This window comes from Penicillium cosmopolitanum, assembly GCF_028827165.1.
Source record: "Penicillium cosmopolitanum strain IBT 29677 chromosome Unknown utg000006l:49.0-5199605.0:1.0-5204138.0, whole genome shotgun sequence".
Taxonomy (NCBI): domain Eukaryota; kingdom Fungi; phylum Ascomycota; class Eurotiomycetes; order Eurotiales; family Aspergillaceae; genus Penicillium; species Penicillium cosmopolitanum.
This window is the reverse complement of record NW_026622676.1, coordinates 3,897,551-3,918,324: the sequence shown is the minus strand read 5'-3', so window position 1 is coordinate 3,918,324 and position 20,774 is coordinate 3,897,551. Positions and strand designations below refer to the sequence as shown.

The following is a 20,774-nucleotide window of genomic DNA, read 5'->3' as shown; positions in this document are numbered from 1 at the left end:
ACTGCTGGCTCATCGGACCGAACAAACCATCCACATTTGAGACGGGCTTTGAGGTAACCCACGCGAGGAGGGAAAATGGCGTGGATTAAATATAACTAAGGGGAAGTAACATTCCGCTGTCAATTACGTGATGGCGGAGGAAGGAAAGACGATCCACAGTTCCCAAGACGTCAAGCCATCCGCGAAAGTTTTTCTGGAACCAAAGAAGCCTACCTATAAACTGGCGTTTGACCATTGAACCTTGCATATGCCGAGCTACACTCGTAATTGCTCCATACTCCATACACCGTACGGAGTACACAATTTGGACTTCGCCCTGTGGTATCTACTGTCTCGTGGAGAAACCCACAGCGGATCCACCAAAGACCCAGTTGAACGGAACACCATAAATCGGTTCAGTAAAAGGTCCGTGGACTAAACACCATGGATCATTTGGGATCAGATCTTACATGTACGGAGTATGGTCTACCATAATTCTGCCATTTTCCCTTTTAGTCTATCGGGGAAGTGGAGTCTCGTTCCGCGCGGCGAGAACAACGCAATAGTCCTGTAACATCAGGGAATTTCTCAATTTTGGTCCAAAGTATGGAGTCTGGGGTTTTCAAGAAGGGAACTTCTTGCCTCACTAAGGAACACCTTACGAGTACAAGGGAGCAACGGAGAAGATGCTGCATTCGGTATAGCAACCTGCCCGCCCTACGATCGCACTGAGGGGCGTTTGAAAATCCGAAAATCGCACCCCCTACCGCGGATCTCCAGGGGCGGCTAATGCACTGGATGTCTCGATCTGCAACCCAAACCCAGCAATGATTTTCACGCCACGAACCAGAGCTTTGCTTTGTTTCGAGTATCTGCATGAGCGGAGTACGCGGAACAAACCAAGACCGGTTTCTGTGCACGCGTTCTGTGCGTCCTGTGGGGAATTGGGTTTGAACATCAGAATTTAAGGAACGGGGGGAAGCTGATGAATTCCGACTCGCTATACAATATTCGGGCTTTGGTGTGGTAGAGATGAGGCGCCCTAGTCAATCTGCAAGCCCTCCCTAGTATACTGTATCCATTCTCCTTGGCAACCTAGATCAATTTATTAGGCGAGCGTGGCTGAAGACCGTAAATTGATCTGGCGATATGAGGCTAGTTTGGCGTAAATACTTATCCTAAAGCCGTATCTGGTTTTGATCAGCGCTTGCACTAGACTCCTAGTACTACTCAGAATGCCCACCCGCCGCGCTAGCATGGTCAAAGCGTCTGCTGGCGGAGAAAGCCGGCTTTCCAAGGCCGGTGATATGTCTATATGAATTCATACGAGTCTTTAACTCTACGAAACAATAAACTTAGCTCAAACATGGGACCATGCGCATCAGCGAGTGATTATATGTATGACCAATCAAGTTTTGTTCAAAGCGATGGAAGCGACAATGATTAGTATGCGCCACAAAGTTTCACTATACCTAGCTTGAAAGAGCTACTAACTAGTCAAAGTGATGATTCAATTGTCCGATATCTCCAGTCAACTTGAACCTTGGAACCTCCGAGTCTCAACAGAGGCCATCGTCTTTGTACTCAGACTCGAACAAATATGCAGAATTATTTCCTTGTTTAAGTGAACAGTTACAATTCCACATACCTCTGGCAGCCGTCTATAAAAACGCCAGTATTTCCGAGATAACAAAAACCAGCAACTCACACTCGATCATTCTACAGCGACATTCCACTCTTGACACTCTCTCAGGGCGACTATACCACTCTACCACACTCTAACACGCATAGGTACGTCTTACTAGTAGTGCCTAGGTAGTTATAGACGTCGCATACACCACACACATACACCCACATCATACACCATACATACACCATATCTATTCCTACGTATAGCCAGTTATCGAGATTGAACGTCAATTTCGGGAAGTTCGCGCTAAACCTCAGCAGGTTGCACAGTTTTGAACGGTCTTCCAGTGGTACTAGGTCGATTGAAGAGTGCTGGTGAGGAGGAGGCCCGGGCTATCGGTTGCCATATTCCTACCTGCTTTGGCGAGGGTATTGAGCGGATAACAGATGTTGCTGGTAGTTTGAGCCGCCAGAATCTGGGCAGTACTTTGACTAAGGGCGAGGCTGTTACAGCATGGATCGAAATCAGATTCACCAGCTAAACACAGAGATTCTTTCTCGAACCCTCTTGAAACTTCGCTATACCTATTACGGTTAACTTACCCCCGAACTCCTTTCTTGGTGGTATTACAGTACAGTTGTGAATGACAGTGTAAAAATAGCATCTGTAATAAGCTTGTATGGTCTCGGGAGCTTCTAGAATGTAGGTCCTGCAAGCAAGGCAAACAAAAGGGAAATCCGCTTTGTCAGTGGTGATCACACAAAGGCTGTAGCATCGGAGGACTTATGCTTCGTCGTTGACCGACGGGAATTGGGGGTGCTCTGAAATTTCCGACTCAGCGAAGGTTGTTGCTGATGTTAATGACTGAACGCTTGCTACAGTGGCGACCGTTATTGCCTTCCATGCTTGGAAACAGAGAGATACTCTTTTAAACGCTAATCATCTGACACGCTAATCCTAATACGGCTACTTTCGTATTTGAGTATCTGTTCCGTGTTTGAATGGTAATAAGGCGAAACGTATTGAGATGGGTACCTTATCCGACAGCCTGAGGCTTCTCCTTAACAGCTGTCTGCTGTCTAAAAGAGCATAGTCATGTGATATTTTCATTCATTGAACTTTCTAACGACCTTCAAGACATGTTTGAACAATGCAAAGCAACCCAGGAATCAATTTCTTCAGAGATGCATCCATCCCCGTCTCCAATACCGCTGGCATCCCGAAGAGAACCCCCATACATGTATACGAAGCCACCATCTTCGTATTACATCTACAGTTCGACAACCAGCTTCGTGGCACTGATACCCGCCTTGGACTTTTCTAATGCAGATTGAATATGCTCCAGCCCTTTGCCGACGATGAATGGGGGTGGGAGGCACTGGAGCTTCCCGGATTGCAACGCAGGCGTAACATAATCTTTCCAGACAGGTGTCACAACATCGTTGACAGCAAAGATCATACCAGCGTTGACATTTGCAGGGAGATCAGTAGTGAGAGGAGGAGGATGCACGCAAGCGAGGTGTCCTCCGTCCAGCTGCTCAAGAATAGTGATGTCGTTGGCGTAAGTCTCAGGGGTAGCTATGGCATCGAAGATGCCAATGAACTCGCTGCCTTTCTCTCGAACTGCTTCGATAACCTTCCCCGCAAGCGAAGTATCCTTGTGATCGAAGACTCGAGCTGCTCCGCATCGCTTGCTGAAGTCAAAATTGTGCGCACCGGAAATAGCGATAACGTGGATTCCGGCGGCCGTGGCAATCTGGATCGTCATCGAGCCGACAGAAGATGAGCCACCGTAAACGACAAGTGTCTTGCCTGAGGATGTCACGTCATGCAGCGAGGGGTACGGAAGGCCCAGGGCTGGTGAAGCAACACCGGGCATGGCGACGCCAGGCTCCTCGAGGGAAAGCGCGCAAACAGCCGCCTCCAATGCGAACGGCACGACGACACCATCCGTGAAGGAGATCTCATCAGGGAGTATGGCCGCTTTATCAGCAGGAATTACCGTATACAGAGCGAATGCGCCATCCTGAGGGCGGCCACTAGTCAGATTGATGGCATGCCTGTTGAACAGAGGTAATATTAGATTGGGATAATTTAATCTCGAGAGATCAATTCTTAAGCAACATACCCAATAACACGGTCTCCTCCCTTGAATCTTTCCACATTTTTTCCTACTTCATACACTTCACCGGCGATATCGCAGCCGAAAATAGCAGGCCATTGCTGAACAAAGACACCGGAGTCTTGCATATGGCAGTCGAGAGGGTTGATGGCGATGGCAGCATTTCTAATGACTAGTTCACCCGGGCCAGCTGTGGGGAACGGGGCATCTCCCAACTCCAGGGGAGAACCGGCTTTGACGAGCCATGCAGCTTCGTTTTTAGGCACTGGCATTCTGATAGAATAAGCGGAGAAAGCTTTGCCTGAACCTGGAGGTGACAAAATGAATGCGATGCTGACCAAGACGGTTAATTGATTCCTTTGGTTGATGCTAAGTAAGGAGAAATGTCATTTTGAGCAGAACCTGCCGAGTTATAAGTGCTTTCGCATATCCGATCACAGCCAAGGAGGAATGGTAATTAGCAGTCAAAATAAGCATTTGATTTCAAATCGACATCATTATTTCAAAGCAGCTCGGTAGTAAATAATTATTACACAACGACGCATGCAAACGTTAGGGTACGTCGGGATTATCTTAGGCCGAGACCAGAGGCTTTGAGAACCGCATGTGCCGTTCCCATTTAGAACCACATAAGCCGTTGTACGATTAAATCCGAGTTAATTCCATACTAAATAACCAACTAGATCAAGGTTTCAAGATGTTTCCATTAATTGTACTAACACGTATGGCGTGTGCGTGGAGAGGGGAAAATCCAGAGCAACGTAGTCGCATAGGTGAGAGTCAAACTCTCCCTGACAATCCAACTACATGTGACTAGTTAACCGGTTAGCTCATGACTGCCTGAAACCTAAGGCGGTAAAGTTGGTGCTTGACGCACCCACACCCGCTAGTTATTAACTACTCCGTAGTTAACAAATTAGTTGACACAAAACGAGAAGGCCGAAGATAGAATACCCTGGCAACGACAGTACATGGCCTTTAGGTCCCCGCATTATCTACACGTGATCACGTCATCGTTCGCAATCTTCCCAACGTCTAGCCCTTCTTCCAACTTGAGCGATAAACGATTGTCAGCTACTATGCGACTGGGTCCACACGATCTGCTCGAGTACAATGCAATATACAAAGTGCTAATCTGCCGAGATTGCCACTACGCCATTCAGAAAAATGCGCTGGGAAGCCACTTGCTCCGCCACAAAATTTACCGTGAAGAAAGACAACGCTTACTGTCCACCATTAACGGCCTTGACATCGTTGAACCGGATGATCTTCCCCTACCCAACGCAAACACACTACCGGTTGATACTCTACCTGTGGTGTCTGGGCATTGCTGTACTGTGGCTGGATGTGGACATCTCTGTGCCAGCTCTAAACGCATGAGACGCCACTGGAGCGATGCCCATGGCGTCAATGGATCAAATAACTTTTCCTCTCTTGCACGCTCAGTAAAGCTTCAGACATTCTTCCGCGGTACGAAACTCAAGTATTTCGAGGTCTCGGCGACAAGCAGCAACGCCGAGTCACAGCTTTCCGATGATGAGATTGGATATGGTAGAGAGGGCTCCAGGCTGAACGCAGCGCCATCACCAGCACAGTCTACGCCAAATTCTGAGCCTTGTCCTGCGGTGGATTTAGAAACATTGATATATTTTCATCATTTCATCACTGCAACGAAACTGTCACTTCCTGGGGCCGAGGACTCTCTACCGGCGTCACAATACTGGGAGAAAGACATCATCCCACTGGCTCTACAACGACGGTGGCTAATGTGCGGATTACTGGCCATTTCCGCGTACCATTCGGCCACGTTCGAGGATGAGACAACAGCACGAAAAATTCACCGTGAGCGGGCGGCAAAGTTCAATTCCGAATTCTTTGCCGGGTTCAACATGATAGCCAACGATGATACGAATACAATGGCCACCGAGGCTTTCCAGAAAGCAAACAAGGCAGGAATACAAATCAGAAGCATCCTGAACTGCACACAATGGACTTTAAATGAATTCACTATGAGCCAAGAGACTACCCCAGGTCCTGCAACCTTTTCTCAGCTAGAGTCCATACTACGAGGCATTCGAAGTTCTGTTTCTTCTGAATCGGTGACGTCTTCATGCAAAGATCAAAGCAGGGATGAGGGCCCTCAGAGAGCCTTGGATAAGAATGGCTCCTTAGAAAACGACAATGCACGGACTATGCTACTCAACTATATTCATATGCTTCCGTACCGCATGGCAGAGATTTTCGGAAAACCAGATCATGACCAAGATGCCCCAGCCATTCTGCTCGCCATTGAAGCCTTGTCCAAATGCTGTATTAGCAGTTTTGAATCCGATGATTTGTTAGGAGTGTGGCAGTGTATGGCCGCATGGCTGATTAAGACACCGGATCATTTCAACCGTATGGTATCGCTTCAAAACTCAGCTGCGCTTGTTGTTCTAGCCTACTGGGCCGCCATTCTGGTTGAACGAGCCGAAAGCTGTGGGGTTTGGTTTATACATGGCCTCTCCAGGAGAATATTGTTACAGATTCAGGAGTATCTTTCTACAGATGATGCGGCTTGGGCTTTAGTTCAAGAAATGATGGTATGAGCTGGAACCTCCGACCCTCCGAGAATTATTTGAATAGTACTTTCAGACTTGAGCCATATTTTTGCCATCTATATCCTTATGTAAATTATTAGACCCTTCCTTGGAAATGCCACTTGGCTTGAAATACTTCACTCAATATGTCAGCACGTATGTATGCCCATTCAAGGGAGCCCGGGGGCAGCCCTACTAACTAGACTATAGTTCGGTAAAGAAAATGGCCCTTTTCCTTTCGTAAATTTCTGACCGTTAACCTATGCACAGTACGTATTTAATAGGACTGGGTATTATTACCGAGTACGTACAAAACTCGAAATTCACACTAATCTATATTGGGTTTAGTTCGCCTGTGATTAGGGTTGGGAAGAGTATCTCTCTGTTTCCAAGCAGGGAAGGCAATAACGGTCGCCATTGTACATTCAGCAGCTTTGGCCATTTGTAAGGTAGTCAGTGATTTGCCTAATATCGTATCTCGAATCATCTCAAGCTTTAAGAGGAGGAGTCTAGGCGCTATGCCGTTCAAAGATGGCGCAAGGATCAGGACGTTGGGGGAGGTGGGGTTTGGCGGCAGAGATAGACAGACGACCACCGAATGTAAAGGGAAATCGAACTATTTGCTCACCCATGCTTGCCCCTCTGCTCAGGGAGCAGACGAATAAATTTCGGGCGAAACGTCTGGGGGATTCCATCAATTAGGAAACGCACGTGACTTAGTGACCCCCCCTTCCTGAGAGCTTAGAGGCCATCTTAAAGCTACAGACTCCAAAAATAGCAGCGAGGACTGGACCATCATATAATAGGTCGACCGTAGTATAAAGATTCACCTGCAAGTTCAAATACTTAAGTTTGATAGCTAACAGCACTAGGTATCAAAATTTGAATTTAACGCATGCTTTCAGCTAGAGGAAGCTTACTGGCTATCCGTGTTATACTTGATCTAGGTTGCTGGCTCAGGTCGATCCGCTTCCAAGAAAGGTACTGATCCCACCCCGTAGGACCTACCAATCTTAGTTTAATCCCCTGTCTTGGCGCCGTAAGGTCATCTGATCTAGGAGGTCACAACACACCCCTTCTTGAGCTAAGGCAAAGCCTTCAGCACTTCGAATAGACTCCATAAGCCACAAATTCACTCAACCATAGTATCGATATCTTTCTACAGTAATAATCATAGCCTTCAAATCGGAGACAACCATAGCTCGATCAACGCAGAATTCTACCTCCTGCCGGGTAAGTCAGGAACCGGAGACCATCGAAAAGGTTAAGTTACTAATAACCGCTTTCCTCCTCCTTGTGCGACCGGAAACCCCGCCTAGTCCTCTATCGACTGTCCCATTCCCATACGATTCAGACTTTGTCAGCTGTTATACCCTGCTCAACCAGATTCAGGAGAAAAGCTTAGTTCTAGGGTTACGGATAGTATTAGTCGGCCTTGGTAGTATCGGGTGAGTATAGCCCGACCCGTACGTGGCTTATTACTTATAACTCAAAGGAAATCGCAACTTACCATCGAATACTCGTACCAGGTTCGATCCGAATCTCCGACGATATAGGTTTTCTGGGTCTATACGAGTAATAAAGCCCGGTTCAAAGACAGTTTCCGGGATATTACAGACCATACTAGAATCCCAGATCGTCAAGATCCTAAAAGTATCATTGTAAAATTAGTCGAAAACTGGCTCCAGAATAAGAAAATACAAAAAGAGGTATATATCCTTGATAACGTTGATAACTATCAGCTTCTTTGCTCCGTTCCAGTAGCAGGTAAAGGAGATCCGACGAAAGGCCTAACGAATGCCTCGATAAAACCATTATAGGAATACGTTCCTAGAATTCAAAATAGATTTATAATTATCATAACTCGGACTAAAGAGGTTATGTTGAAAATGGTTGACTATAAGGACCTTGTTCAAGTTAAACCGATAGAAAGATCCGAGGCACTAGAGCTTCTCCAAAGAAAGCTTCAACTTCCAGAGAAAAGCCAAGAGAACCGACAATTAGTAGAAGAGCTCGAGTATATACCGCTCGCGATAATTCAGGCAGCAAGCTATATTAGAATTCGAGCTCCTCGCTATTCAGTAACACAGTACCTATGAGACTTTCAAAAGAGTGACCGCGAAGCTATAAGACTTCTCGCGAATGAGGCAGGTTACGTCTACTGAGACTGGGAGACACGTAACGCAATCCTGGTCACCTAGCAGATATCGTTTGATCATATTCGGCAAAAACACTCGTCCACAGCGGACTTGCTTTCTCTCATAAGTTTTTTTGATCGGGAAGGGATTCCAGAGAGCCTCCTCCAGATTCGACTCAAAATCACCCCTAAATCAAGTTCAAAGTCCTTGGACCTCTCTAGCTGGGATAGGAAGGCCTCTGAATCCGATATAGATCACGTTTTCGAAGATAATATCACGACACTTAGAGGTTATTTACTTATTTCCATCTGCAAGAGCAGCTCAAACTTCACAATAAATCGGCTAGTTCAACTTACTACGTATATATGGCTAAAGACTTATAGCCGGATAGAGTAATAGAAGGAGAGATTTATCAATAACCTGTGCTACGACTTTCCAAACGCTGAGTATGCGAACTGGGGAAAATGCCGGACACTCTTCCCTCATGTCAAAAAGGCGATGCTACAGAGGCCACAATCACAGAAATCTCTACTGAAATAGGCCACGCTGCTTTACCAGTATACATAGTATGCTTAGAAAAGCGGGAATTCAGCAGATATAAAAGCTATAGCATTGAAATCAAAAGCGGAAAGAGAGAGTATATTAGGTTCAGCTAATGAAGACACTCTTAACAGCACCGCACGGGTAGTATTAGCATATATACTGGAAGGTCAATTACAGGAGGCCAAAGTATTAAACGCACAACTACTCGAGACTCGTAAGAGCTCTCTCGGGGAAGGGCATGCTGATACGCTTAGTAGCATGAATAACCTGGCATCGACATGCTGGCAACGGGGTCGATTACAGGATACTGAAGCTTTGGAGGTGGAAGTGCTCACGATTCGCAAGCGGGTGCTCGGAGAGGACCATCCTGAGACACTGAACAGCATGAACAATCTAGCAACAACATACCGAACCCAAGGCCTATTACAAAAGGCTGAAGCACTTGATATGCAAGCAGTTCATAGACGCAAGAAATTGCTAGGAAAGGAGCATCCTGACACGCTCATAAGCATAGGTAACCTAGCATCGACGTACCGAAAACAAGGTCGATTACAACACACCGAGGTGCTTGAGCTGCAAGTGCTTGAGGCCAACCAAAGATTATTAGGAGAAAAGCATCCTTATACACTGATCAGCATAAATAACTTGGCATCAACATATCAGAAACAAGACCGCTAGCAAGATGCCGAAGTGCTCCAGCTGAAAGAGATTAAAATCTGCAAGAGACATTTCGGAGAGAAGCATCCTGATACACTCACCAGCATGTACAATCTGGCAGTAACTCGGAACTGACTAGGCCGACATGTTTATGCTCTCGATTTGATGACGAGATGCGTCGATCTTCGTATGGAAATTCTAGGTGTTGATCATCCTCATACTACGTCTGCCTCAGACACTTTGCTACGCTGGAGAAGCGAAGGCCTTCTACTCGAAGTGTGAGCATTACCTGTATTACCAGCAATTCGATGAAAGTGAGCTTTGAATAACCATCTGCGGCACGAACATGCGTATTTGCAGCCACCGATTGGTGAACTCTCTTATTGGAGCGGATCTGGAATGTTTCAATCAGTCCTGCAGCTGACAGAAGAGTGGGGTGCCGGTCATAAGCGGCAAAGATGTAGCGGGGATCAAGTGTAAGCGGGTTTCACGTAATATATCAAGCTGAATCCCGCACGGTACTTGAAACAAGGCCAAGCGGCATACAGATTAGCGTGTTTGCAAGGAGGGTTCGAGAAAGAGTCTGTGTGTGCAAGTGGTGAAACTGCTTTCGATCCAACCTGTATCATCTTCCTCCAGTCACAGGTTCATGTTAACAGGCTAGCGATCGATACTGATAAGTGTGGTAAAGACTCATTTGGCATGGCGATGGCGGCTAAACAGGTATCTGAGGGGTACCTGAGTCTGCCTGACTCTGAGCCTCTCATTTCTTGGACCCGTCTGATGAGCGCGATTCGTAACTGCGATTCTTGCCGGTTGAAAAGATGGATCTGGCTCAGATGTATAAGCCTGCTCTATTTGTTCCAAGGTTGATCTTCAGTGCTATTCTTCTTTCTGTTGTTGTTCTGGATCTAGTATTGACATATTATCTATTGTCTAGTCGACCACCTCGGAAATGATAATTTATTCTCCTAATTCTCTGTTGACTCCCCTAACAAACCGGTAAATCAGGTTACCCAGTACAGTTCCTGCATCCTGAAAAGCTCAATTAAGTTTTCCATTCATCGCACAATTTGCAAGGTACAGGACGACTCTTCATTTATTTGAGAGATGCTCCATTTTAAACTTAGATCCCACTATCTGCTGGGCAGTGATGAAAGCAAAAGTTAGGGGAGCGAGCGCGAAATAACTCTCAGAAGATTGTTCTCAGTTATATACCGACTCGGATGGTTGAACCAGTTTTGCAGCGGAAGAAGGTTCGCAGAAAGAAACTTTCAACCTTGGAAGACGATAGTTGAAAAGGTCGTCCCATCTACGAGATCGAGGTCATTGGCCCCTACAGTTGCTGATTGATTTATATTCACTCGTTAGAGATGATGTGGATCCAGTACTAAAATACTGACCAACTCGGGGATTTCTCTTAGTCAGAAGACCAGCGAACCCCAAGTCTACTGCACCGAGGCACAATACCACCTGGGCAACAATACCATTAACAGTAGACGCGCTATGCTAGTACGAAAAGCATAGAAACCTACTTTAAAATTGTTATGGGTAAGAAGATCACCCGATTTGGACGCCAATGATAGAAAATACAGAATAAAAACACCAGTTGTCCCTCTAATGAGGCCTATCCAGTAACACATGGGCAATTACACATTGTAAATGACTAGTATTCCTCCCATATTGAAAGGTTTAAAGACTTCGGGAAGACAGTGACGAACTAATCATGAGTACCATTCCATTGTTTGAGTGCTTGCCCCGAGCAGGCCATTTTACTCTTCTGAGTTTTGCGTGGAGTCTATGTGGACAAGGGTAAGAGAGGATAACAGGTGTCACAACGCTTTTAGGGTATGAAAATCTAGCCTAGTAATGCTAGTACTCGAAGTTTAGGAGGAAAGAAGACCACACAAGCACCTGTGACAAGAAAAGGAATCTCCCAAATGCCACATAAAACCCAGATTCAATCAACCAAGCACAGTATAATGAGAATGCCCGACGACCATGACAGAGAAAGGAAAGAGACGTAGCAAAATCCAGTTGAAGTCCGGAACAAAGCAGGATGAAAAGGATATGTCCAGAGCATGCAAATTCACGCCAATTACATTTGCATCTCCTTATCGCCATCAGCGTCCGTTACGCTGAGGGCTCCACCGGGTATCCGTCCTTCGTTCAATTCCTTCTCCAAACGGGTGATCTCTTGCAAGCTCTTTGCGTTGCGGATCATGTCCTCCACGCGCTTCCTCTCTGCATCAGTCAGTTTGACGCGGATGGCCTTTTCGCCCGAAGCCTGGCCTGTGGCTGTGCTGGTAGAAGTGTCGAAGGTTCGAGATTTGGTGCCGATGATCTTTGTAGCGAGGGGGGTTGGTTCCTCAGTGGTTCCGAATAGTTCCTTTGCCTTTTCACGCTCCACATCCTTCACTTTCTGGTAGTCCAGGAACCGTACGGAGGGGACTCGCCAGATGACCCAATACCGGTAGTGCTGATTCGGAAATTGAAGTTAGATGGATGTCATAAATTGACGCCGAATAGCGTTGCGGGGAAGAATCCACATACCTCCTTCCGCGTGATGGGGTTCTCCAACAGAATCAAATGTGTCAGGCGTGTCAGACTCTTTAGAGGGTCGATATCTGCCAGCTCGGAGACGTTGTTGGCTGTTAAGACAAGGGTTTGCAGGCTTGGAATTGACTGCCCGACGGTCGACTGGATGTGATTGATTCTGTTGCGGGCGAGTAGAAGGGTGTGGAGGCGAGGGAAGAAGGGGAAGTTCCCAAGGGAAGAGAGGTCGTTATCGGTGAGATCAATTGTATCTTGGTCCTGGTAGACTGTTAGCTTCAGACACGCTTCAAAGGTAGGAGTCTACAAATGACTCAAGGCAGGATATGGCACTAATCAAAGCTCTGCAGATCGTAGAAATGAAGCACTTACTTTGGCGATACCCAAGTTCTCGATTACGGGGATCTTGTGACCTACACGTCTCGCAATGCGATGTTTAATCCCGCTCCTTTTATAAAAGTGTAGTACCTGTTCTTTTCAGGCAGGTGTGTAAAGGTCAAACGCACCTCGGAGATCCAGCTCGCGATCTTTGAGCGGATTAATGTATGAGAGAGAGTTCTGAATGAGCTCGACAGTCAAGCGCATGGCGGCGGTGCCTCTGAGCGAGGTTCAATTGGGGAGAAGGGCGGGGATTCGAGCGTCGATTAGGCGAACATAGGTCGAGGGGTTTGAGGGGGTCTTGGAATGGTGGCGCAAAGGAGGAGAGCTGCAATGAACGGCGCAAGCTGTCGCAGTTTCTCCAATATCGACGAGTTCCGCAGCCCTTTCTGCCGGGCGGTGAACACTATACCGGTGCACGTGACATCACCCTGACCACTGAGGCTAGCAAGGCAAGGCAAGATGTCGCATAATTTGAACAGCTCGAATTTTGAAATTAATTGACATACTCTGCACGATCTTATGGCTTACGTAGAAGAGAGGGGATGCCAAAAGTCAATAATTCCGTACATGCTTATGTGGGCCGATCGAGTCTGTGCCCTCCTCGCGGTTCTATACAGAGTCTATACGGACTACAATTCAAAACAGCCGAAGATAATGCTTGATTAGCAATGTATTAGTCTATATTCATTAAGCTTGTAACGGAACGTTAATGGTACACCGCCATTACATCAAAATCGCCCGGATCAGATCGAAAGCACGGAAGACAAACAAATACTCCGGAGCACAGAGGCAAATATGGTACCAAGAATCGAAAGTATCAGCTGTCCACGCAGCAGCTCCAAAGAGATGAGCCCTGGAACAGAAGAGTGAGGTAGACAGGGGATGAATAGTGGCACCTGTCGAAAAGGAAAATAGACGCCAAGTGGAAATACCATGCAAGAGTAAGGAAGGGCGCACGTAAAACTTCAAAAAAGCATAAATCGGGTCGGGTTGCATCGGAGACGTTACTCATCCTCGAGAGGGGTCATACTGGGTGATTTTTGATGGTGAGAGCGCGTGGGACTGCCGGCTCGAGACCGGCGTCCATTGGTGGTTGGGCCCAGGGCAATAGGAGCCAGATGATCGCGGCTCTCGGTCCTAACCACCAGTCCCGCACGATCTATAGCAACACCCGAGCCGCCACTAATTCCCAAGCCGATCGTTCCAGATGAACTGTTGTCTAGAGTATATTTCAAGTTGGGAGTGTTGCTGCCGCTGCCCCAACTGGAAGCACGCTTGGGAGGCCGCAAATTGGCCGATCCTGCATCAGAGGGACGACCGCCATCCACGTCGCTACCGTCGGAGTCTGCTGATCCCAGATCAAACTCCTCGGCACCTTCCTCTAGGACACGCTCGTAAGATGGAGCGCTTCGATTGAGGAAAGGTAACATCCCACCAAATGGCTTTCGTCGCTTAGGGTGATTAGGGTGAGAGGGCCCACCACGACGGAGCACATTGTTGACGCGATGGTATATGCGCAGACGACGGCTGCGTCCGCACAAGAAGAAGCTCGCAAGTACGATGATGAACAGGAACAATAGGAAGCCGGGGATCCGGCGAGGCGAGTCTCCATCGAAGAGGGCATCATGCCAGTGTTCACTGTGGAAACTGTCCGAATCGGGAAGTAGGACCACACTGGGGTACTGGAAGTCCTCGGGAACGCCCGGGATGTTGCTACCAAAACCGACAGGCAATGCAGCCTCGTCGATAGTGGGCACCTGGGAAGAGGCATACAAGACGATTTTGCCGAGGGTCCAGCTCACTTCTGTCGAGTCAATCTTATTGACTGCCTGGAAGGCGTCAAGGTAACCCTTCTGCTCGCCGTGCGAGAGAACCTCCTTGGTACCGTTATGTGTAGAGCCTGAAGTATCCTCTAGGCCAACTCGGGGAACGCCAATTCCGTCATGAAGCATGTTGATGATCCATGACGCCTTGAAGCAAACTTGGTGTGCCTTCTCTCGATCTACCTTCTTGCCCCATTTGTGCTTTTGAATGCCCTGCTCAATAGAATCCCAGTCTTGCGAACAGAAGGTTTTGACACGTTCTTGGTAGGTATTGAAATCATACGCTTTGTCCTTGTAACCCATTTCAAAGATTTCGTGTGTCGTATGCCAGTATTCACTAATCCCAATGAAATGGTTGACATCAAAGTCAATAGCCGGGACATGTGTGCCATGAAGAAGGCACGGATGATCCGCACAGTGCGCATCCTTGTCCAGCAATGGGTAAGTATGGCGAAGACAACCCTCAAATTCGCCAGTTCCCAGCAGAGTAACTCCTGTGTGCTCAGAGGGGACATCCTTGCCATCCAGCGTGGTCCTTAACCCACTGGGTAAGCAGGGATCGGGGAGTTCCTGAGCTTCGGTGCCCATATGCACCTGCAAGGACTCCACAAAACGGCGTCGGGCTTCGTTCACACCAAACTCTAGCCAAGAGGTAATGAAGACCTTATGTTCCTGAATTGAGCCGTCGATATTGCGCATGCGTAGGAGCGTAAGATCTTCTCCATGCTTTTCAGTTTCCGTCGCATTCGGTGCGAATGCGATCTGAGCCGAAGCACCACCCATGTCCAAAAACCCGTATGTGTTGTGGCCCTTTCCATGGTCGTGTTTTTCGGGTTCGTCGAATGTACCCATGAGATAGTTTGTCGCAATCCATCCATATAAACCTTCGGTCTTTCCCGGAATGACTTGGATATGGGCTTCGCAGTCCGGAAGCAAGAATTCGGAGTTTTCACGGGCGTAATTGCAAATTTGGTCGAGTAAGAGCTGTCGTTCTAGGTTTCCAAGCAGTCGCATGCCCGCAGTGGCTAGGAGGAAGATCGGGGTATCCTTGGCATCCTCCTTGGGGATGATAGTTTTCGCATGTTCTAGAAGTTCGGCTAGATGGTCGGATCCAATAGATTCCGGTCGAGTCGCGAATGAAGAGACACCTGAGCGCAAAGGAGAGAAGTCAGCGAGATAGGCCCCTGGTGAGTATGGGTTCTAGTCGGTCATTACCGGGATGGATCTTCTTCACCCATTTCTCTTTAGTTTCAATCTCCGGGAGTGATTTAAGTTCCTCCGCATCGGCATCTTTGCGCGCAACGGAATTGCGCAGCCACCGATAAACGTGGACGCGGGTCCCCTGTGCGATTGCAATATTAGTTCACTGATCTGGGAAGGCGAAGATTTGCGAAGTTGGTATTCATATTGAGATAGACGTACAGACGAACCAGCGTCCAGGACGATGCCATAACGCCCTAATGATCAAGACCAATGGTTAGCGGGATTCGGGGGAGTGTCTGGGGTTGGACCAGAATGGAGATGGATGATTGTCAACATACACTTGCCCATTTGGACTCGAACCTAAACGTAGATCATGACAAGGTAAAAGCGAATGCAATGAAGCGACGAGAGCGAACCCCACGAACGAGTGACGGGGAGGAGAGGGAAGCGATGCGACGAAGAGGATGGAGGAGGAGGAGGAAAGATAAGGAGAGGCTTTGGTCTTGGCCTTGACTTAAAACGGCGACGCGACATCTAAAAGGTAATACCAAGTGTGACGGGGGGCGAGACCCTCGTTTGACTTTGACAGAGTGTGACAGGGGGTAAAAAGTAACACTGAATGTGGCAAGTGCGATACAGTGACAATACCATACAATAGGTATTTTCAACCGGGTCCCGCTCTTGCCTCTTTGCCTTTGACGTTGGAGAACCTCCACTTTCACTCCGACCAAGACATCCTACACTTCCACTTCCACATCACTACGCCATACTAGTACACATACTAGTACACACACACGCGAGTGCACACTTCCTTCGTTTTCACCCACCTCATCCACTCACTCAATCCTCGTTATTGAGTCTCCCCCCTCCCCCAGACTATACTGTCAAAACGTGAAAGCTGCCGGAACTCTATTCCAGGCAATTCGTCACCACGGCATTCTCCGCGATGTCGCACCTTCAGTGCAATCGCAGCTCACCCTTGCCCAGTCGCTGATCTCGCCCTTCCACAGGGACGCCGCAACTCGCACTAGCCCACTCTAGTAGGGCTTTGGGGGACTTCGGGGCCGCCTTGTGCGTCGGCGTACGTCAGCTCATTCCTCCCCCGGGAAGATGGGGCCGACCACCCTGGCCCATGCTACATCCTGATACGTCCAGGCCCCAACGCGCTTCTCTTGGCGGCCTCCGCATCTATATCGCGGGGCCACTCCCTCTCGCACCAACCCCGTCAAATGAAAGACACCAAGAAGAGGGGGTCACAAGAAAACGACAAAAGCAACCCCTCAGACCAACCAAATACACAAGGGTTACTTTGAACCTCTCCTTCCTGGTGCATGTATGAGTACGAGGATGTCCACGCGGCTGGGCAGATCAAAACTTCCCGTGGGTCAAGCCGTGGGACGCCGCCGGCCTTGTTTTATTTTTATTGTTCTCGCGTCATTCAGGGTCCCTCCCGCGTCTGAAAGATCTGCGGTCGCTAAAACAGAACCCCCCACCTTTCAGCCTCGTCGTCAGCACGTTTGATTGGATGGTTATGATCTGTCTTTGTTTTTTCTCTTTCTAGGAAGTGACATCCCCCACCCCTTGGCCATTGGCCTTTTTCGGAATATATACCGCTTAACCCTTAAGCACCTTGGATCCAACGACCGACCCTGGACTCTCATTCACCACTACGCTTGCAGATGCGGGTGATGACGACGCGAAGAGATCATCTAGTATGGCTCGTTCGCCGATCTGCTCATCAACAAATTGCGTTCGATCTAAGCCAATCATTTCCGCCTCCTCGTGTACTCGCAGGCTCATGCATGGAATAGGTATCCATTTCATAACCACCAACAGACAGACCGAGACCGTAAACGAATAAGCAGATATCGCACAGATCTCTGCAAACTGCTTTCCGACCTGAATTCCGTTGCCGTCGATACCACCGGCCGCCTCGGTCGCTCCATCGAGCGCCGCAATTGATCGCGACGCGAAGATGCCTGTCAGAAATGCACCGGCCATCCCGCCAATCCCATGCAGCTTAAAGACATCCATACCTTCGTCAATACGAAGCCATTTATTGACATCTTGCAGCATTGCACAGATAATACTAGTCAGGAATCCAATGACAGCTGCCAACCAGACCGAGACAAATCCTGCAGCTGGAGTGATCCCGACAAGCCCAGCGATCGCACCTTCGCATGCTCCCACCACAGAGAATTTCCCTCGGTTCTTAGTAGAGTCTACCAGAACCCATCCCAGCACACCCATGCAAGCGGCTGTGTTTGTATTGAATGCCGCCAACATGGCTCTTACACTCGCATTCAGAGCAGATCCTCCCTAAAAAGATCAGTGGGTCAGCCATAGCACTTTAAAACCTTGCCAAACAACATACATTAAATCCAAACCAACCGAACCAGATCAACGTCGTCCCCAGAAAGACCAATGTAGTATTGTGGGGTTTTCCATGGGTCGTTTCATCGAGATGCTTCCTCTTCCCTAGAACCAGGGCATATGCAAGGGCGGACCAGCCCGAGGCGATATGCACGGGGCCGCCTCCTGCAAAATCCAGGGACGGTAGGTTGTAAAGCCAGCCATTGCTGTTCCAGGTCCAGTACGCGACCGGGCAGTAAACAGCAGTTGCCCAGCAGAAGCTAAAAACCAACGAAGGGAGCATATTGCCTCGTTCGAATGCACCGCCAACGACTATCATCACCTATAGAAGTTCATTATTAGCCTAACCATACATCAATAATCGATTCTACTTTTTGCTTACCGTGCATGCGCAGAATAAAAGCTGGTAAAAGCAAAACACAATCTCCGGAAGGACATCGGAGCCCGGAGACGGCGCTGCCATAACATTCTTGAGTCCGAAGTTCTTCAGATTCCCAAAGAATGGTCCACCATCACGGGCATATGCCAGAGAATATCCCCAAAACATCCATTGGAATGTAGTTCTATCCGCATATTAGCACAATGTATTGTATCAGCGCCAGAAAAAACAGTCGTACACTGCAACAATCATGAGTGATTGGAAAAGTAAAGCCAGCGCGGATTTCCTTCGCGCAAGGCCGCTGTACAGGAGACCGATGCCGGGAATTATAAGCCATACGATAAAGCCGCAGAAAACGATATAGATGTAGTTCCATTCGAGTCCCGCATATTGAGCATTCACGTCAATTTTGAGGGGGTCTCCTCCCGAAGGGAGGGAGACATTGTAAATGGGCTGTGGAGAATATATTAGAGGAGAGAACATATTCAATGGTATAATTGAAAGATCGTACAGCATCAGCCATCCTAGGGGGCATAATTTTGGCAGTGGAGACCCAGAATCCTTGCACCTGGATCGTTATAGAGTTACTGGTCGGATCTTTCCAATCCAATCCTGGGCTAATTAGTACCAGTAATTGGCAGTGGGTTGGTATTAAGACATGTGACTTCAATATGCTTTGGTAGCGATTTCCTAGCGATTTCCTAGCGGGCTCTCTAGAAGTTATAAACAACAGCTGGGGAATCTCCTATTTTCTGTATTGTTATCTCTATCTACTAAGTATGGCGAATGCCAAGAACTCCAGTTCGTATTCTCAACTATGGAAAATTAACTGCCAGTGCCAATTGGAAGCTATTGAAGGGAAATTTGTCATGGATTGAACTTGAAACACACATCGATAAAGAAAGCAAAATCTGATAAGAATGTGAACAAGAACCCCAAGTGGCTCGGGAACCGCTTTACATTTCTTAGAAAGATAACGCCGTCCAACCATATTCAGCCATGCAGATGACCCCGGATCCAAGAACCGTCTGGGGTTAGCTCCTTATCGATGCGCAGCTTATCAGTATCGAAAACTCTTGGCATGGGATAGGGTTGAAAACTGTAGCGCTTGGCGGTATCACTAGTAGTTACTGTTCAAGATCACAGAGAAAGACCCTTGGAAAATGAGCAAGCGCGAATTTGTTCGGATCTTTACAACAAAGACCAATCGTTTTAAGATTGGAGCTCTTATGGAAACTGGTGTTTGTTCACTGACACTGGAAAAGTTTTATGAGTCTTCCAAATTTATTCAAATGAATGAGACTAACCGGCTTAATACTATCATGCTGCCAGTGGTTTCTCACTAATACCACCTTGAATATATCGAGGAGGCTTACCATGGCTTTGATCAGCGCGATCAGGGCGCACAGAGGATTTTCGTACAAGCTGAGTATTGTAGATCACCTGCAAAGGGGAATACACACTTGCTATCAGTTAATCAGGTTCGGAAAAGCCCTGGAGTGTATGAAGTTCCATTTTGTATCTTAGAATTAAAAAGCAACAACCTTAGAATTCTGCTAGGCAGTTGGAAGGCGAGGTATTGCGAGTACAAATAAGCGCTTTCATAAATTTGAGCAGCTATCTCATTGTATCTCACTCTAAGCTTCCAATTTGTGAAAAATGTTGGTAAACAAAATGCTAAATAGATCCATTCATTTGATTGCGCCTTTGGAGACGATTCCTATTTCAAACCCCGGAAAGACAAGAGCATTGTGGTACCAGGCTCAGAGACTAGTTCAATTTCTTGTTTCCAACCTTGACTGGCCGACCCTGACGCGATCTGTAGTTCAGGAAACCATAAATTCCGATACCAACAAAGGCAAGAACGAATATGTTGCCTTTTGTCACATGTTAGTCCATATGTGGTCGCGAATTCGTTGTTGAGGTTCTTACTAGCAATGAACTTGCCAACTCCACCTACCGCCCCTACGGCGTCTTTGGCAGTGTTCAAGAGTATTCCAAAAACAGAGAAGATAGAAGCGAAAAGGGAATGGAAGATAGAGAAGACGGCATCGAATGAGGCCTTGATGGTAGAGAATATGACCTCAAAGACCGAGTAGATCAAGTCTTTGATTGAAGCAATGACTGACGTCATTTTGGTACTGAAGTGACCTTGCTAGGCTTTGTCGAGAATGATCGATATTGAATAGTGAAGATATGTTCTATTATTCAATATATGTATGCGATGGCGGTTGTATGTGAAATTAAAACTTAGCAGAGGAACAAAATACTCGCATGTTTCCACTCTTTTTCTTTTGTATCCATCGTGCCGACTATACTTGTTTAGAAGTGGCAATGACGTGGGGTACGCCACACCGTTGCAAATGCGGTGAAACTACCACCGCAGTTCTCGAAACCAGATTCGAGATCCTGGA

The 20,774-nt window shown here is 47.5% G+C and overlaps 7 protein-coding genes across 7 annotated transcripts; 2 read left to right on the top strand and 5 right to left on the bottom strand.

Moving 5' to 3' along the window:
* Positions 1-2,879: 2,879 nt before the first annotated feature.
* N7509_005993 (zinc-binding alcohol dehydrogenase family protein) lies at positions 2,880-4,003 on the bottom strand (the record flags this gene model as incomplete). Its single annotated transcript, XM_056630630.1, has 2 exons — positions 2,880-3,669; positions 3,738-4,003. The coding sequence occupies 2 exons, from the start codon at positions 4,001-4,003 to the stop codon at positions 2,880-2,882; spliced, it is 1,056 nt and encodes a 351-aa protein (XP_056489932.1).
* Positions 4,004-4,810: 807 nt separating this feature from the next.
* Positions 4,811-6,319, top strand: N7509_005992 (uncharacterized protein; the record flags this gene model as incomplete). The annotated part of the gene is made up of 1 exon (XM_056630629.1): positions 4,811-6,319. The coding sequence occupies one exon, from the start codon at positions 4,811-4,813 to the stop codon at positions 6,317-6,319; it is 1,509 nt and encodes a 502-aa protein (XP_056489931.1).
* Positions 6,320-9,249: 2,930 nt separating this feature from the next.
* N7509_005991 (uncharacterized protein) lies at positions 9,250-9,669 on the top strand (the record flags this gene model as incomplete). Its single annotated transcript, XM_056630628.1, has 1 exon — positions 9,250-9,669. The coding sequence occupies one exon, from the start codon at positions 9,250-9,252 to the stop codon at positions 9,667-9,669; it is 420 nt and encodes a 139-aa protein (XP_056489930.1).
* Positions 9,670-11,746: 2,077 nt separating this feature from the next.
* lea1 (U2 snRNP complex subunit LEA1) lies at positions 11,747-12,786 on the bottom strand (the record flags this gene model as incomplete). Its single annotated transcript, XM_056630627.1, has 4 exons — positions 11,747-12,127; positions 12,202-12,462; positions 12,574-12,614; positions 12,708-12,786. The coding sequence occupies 4 exons, from the start codon at positions 12,784-12,786 to the stop codon at positions 11,747-11,749; spliced, it is 762 nt and encodes a 253-aa protein (XP_056489929.1).
* An 800-nt stretch (positions 12,787-13,586) lies between these two features.
* Positions 13,587-15,956, bottom strand: N7509_005989 (putative nucleoside diphosphatase (Ynd1); the record flags this gene model as incomplete). The annotated part of the gene is made up of 4 exons (XM_056630626.1): positions 13,587-15,553; positions 15,621-15,747; positions 15,828-15,862; positions 15,947-15,956. The coding sequence occupies 4 exons, from the start codon at positions 15,954-15,956 to the stop codon at positions 13,587-13,589; spliced, it is 2,139 nt and encodes a 712-aa protein (XP_056489928.1).
* Positions 15,957-17,222: 1,266 nt separating this feature from the next.
* On the bottom strand, positions 17,223-18,843 carry N7509_005988 (ammonium transporter; the record flags this gene model as incomplete). Its single annotated transcript, XM_056630625.1, has 4 exons — positions 17,223-17,927; positions 17,983-18,303; positions 18,364-18,544; positions 18,599-18,843. 4 exons carry the CDS (start codon positions 18,841-18,843, stop codon positions 17,223-17,225), a joined length of 1,452 nt encoding a protein of 483 aa, XP_056489927.1.
* Positions 18,844-20,130: 1,287 nt separating this feature from the next.
* On the bottom strand, positions 20,131-20,494 carry N7509_005987 (uncharacterized protein; the record flags this gene model as incomplete). Its single annotated transcript, XM_056630624.1, has 2 exons — positions 20,131-20,237; positions 20,293-20,494. The coding sequence occupies 2 exons, from the start codon at positions 20,492-20,494 to the stop codon at positions 20,131-20,133; spliced, it is 309 nt and encodes a 102-aa protein (XP_056489926.1).
* Between the last annotated feature and the right edge of the window lie 280 nt (positions 20,495-20,774).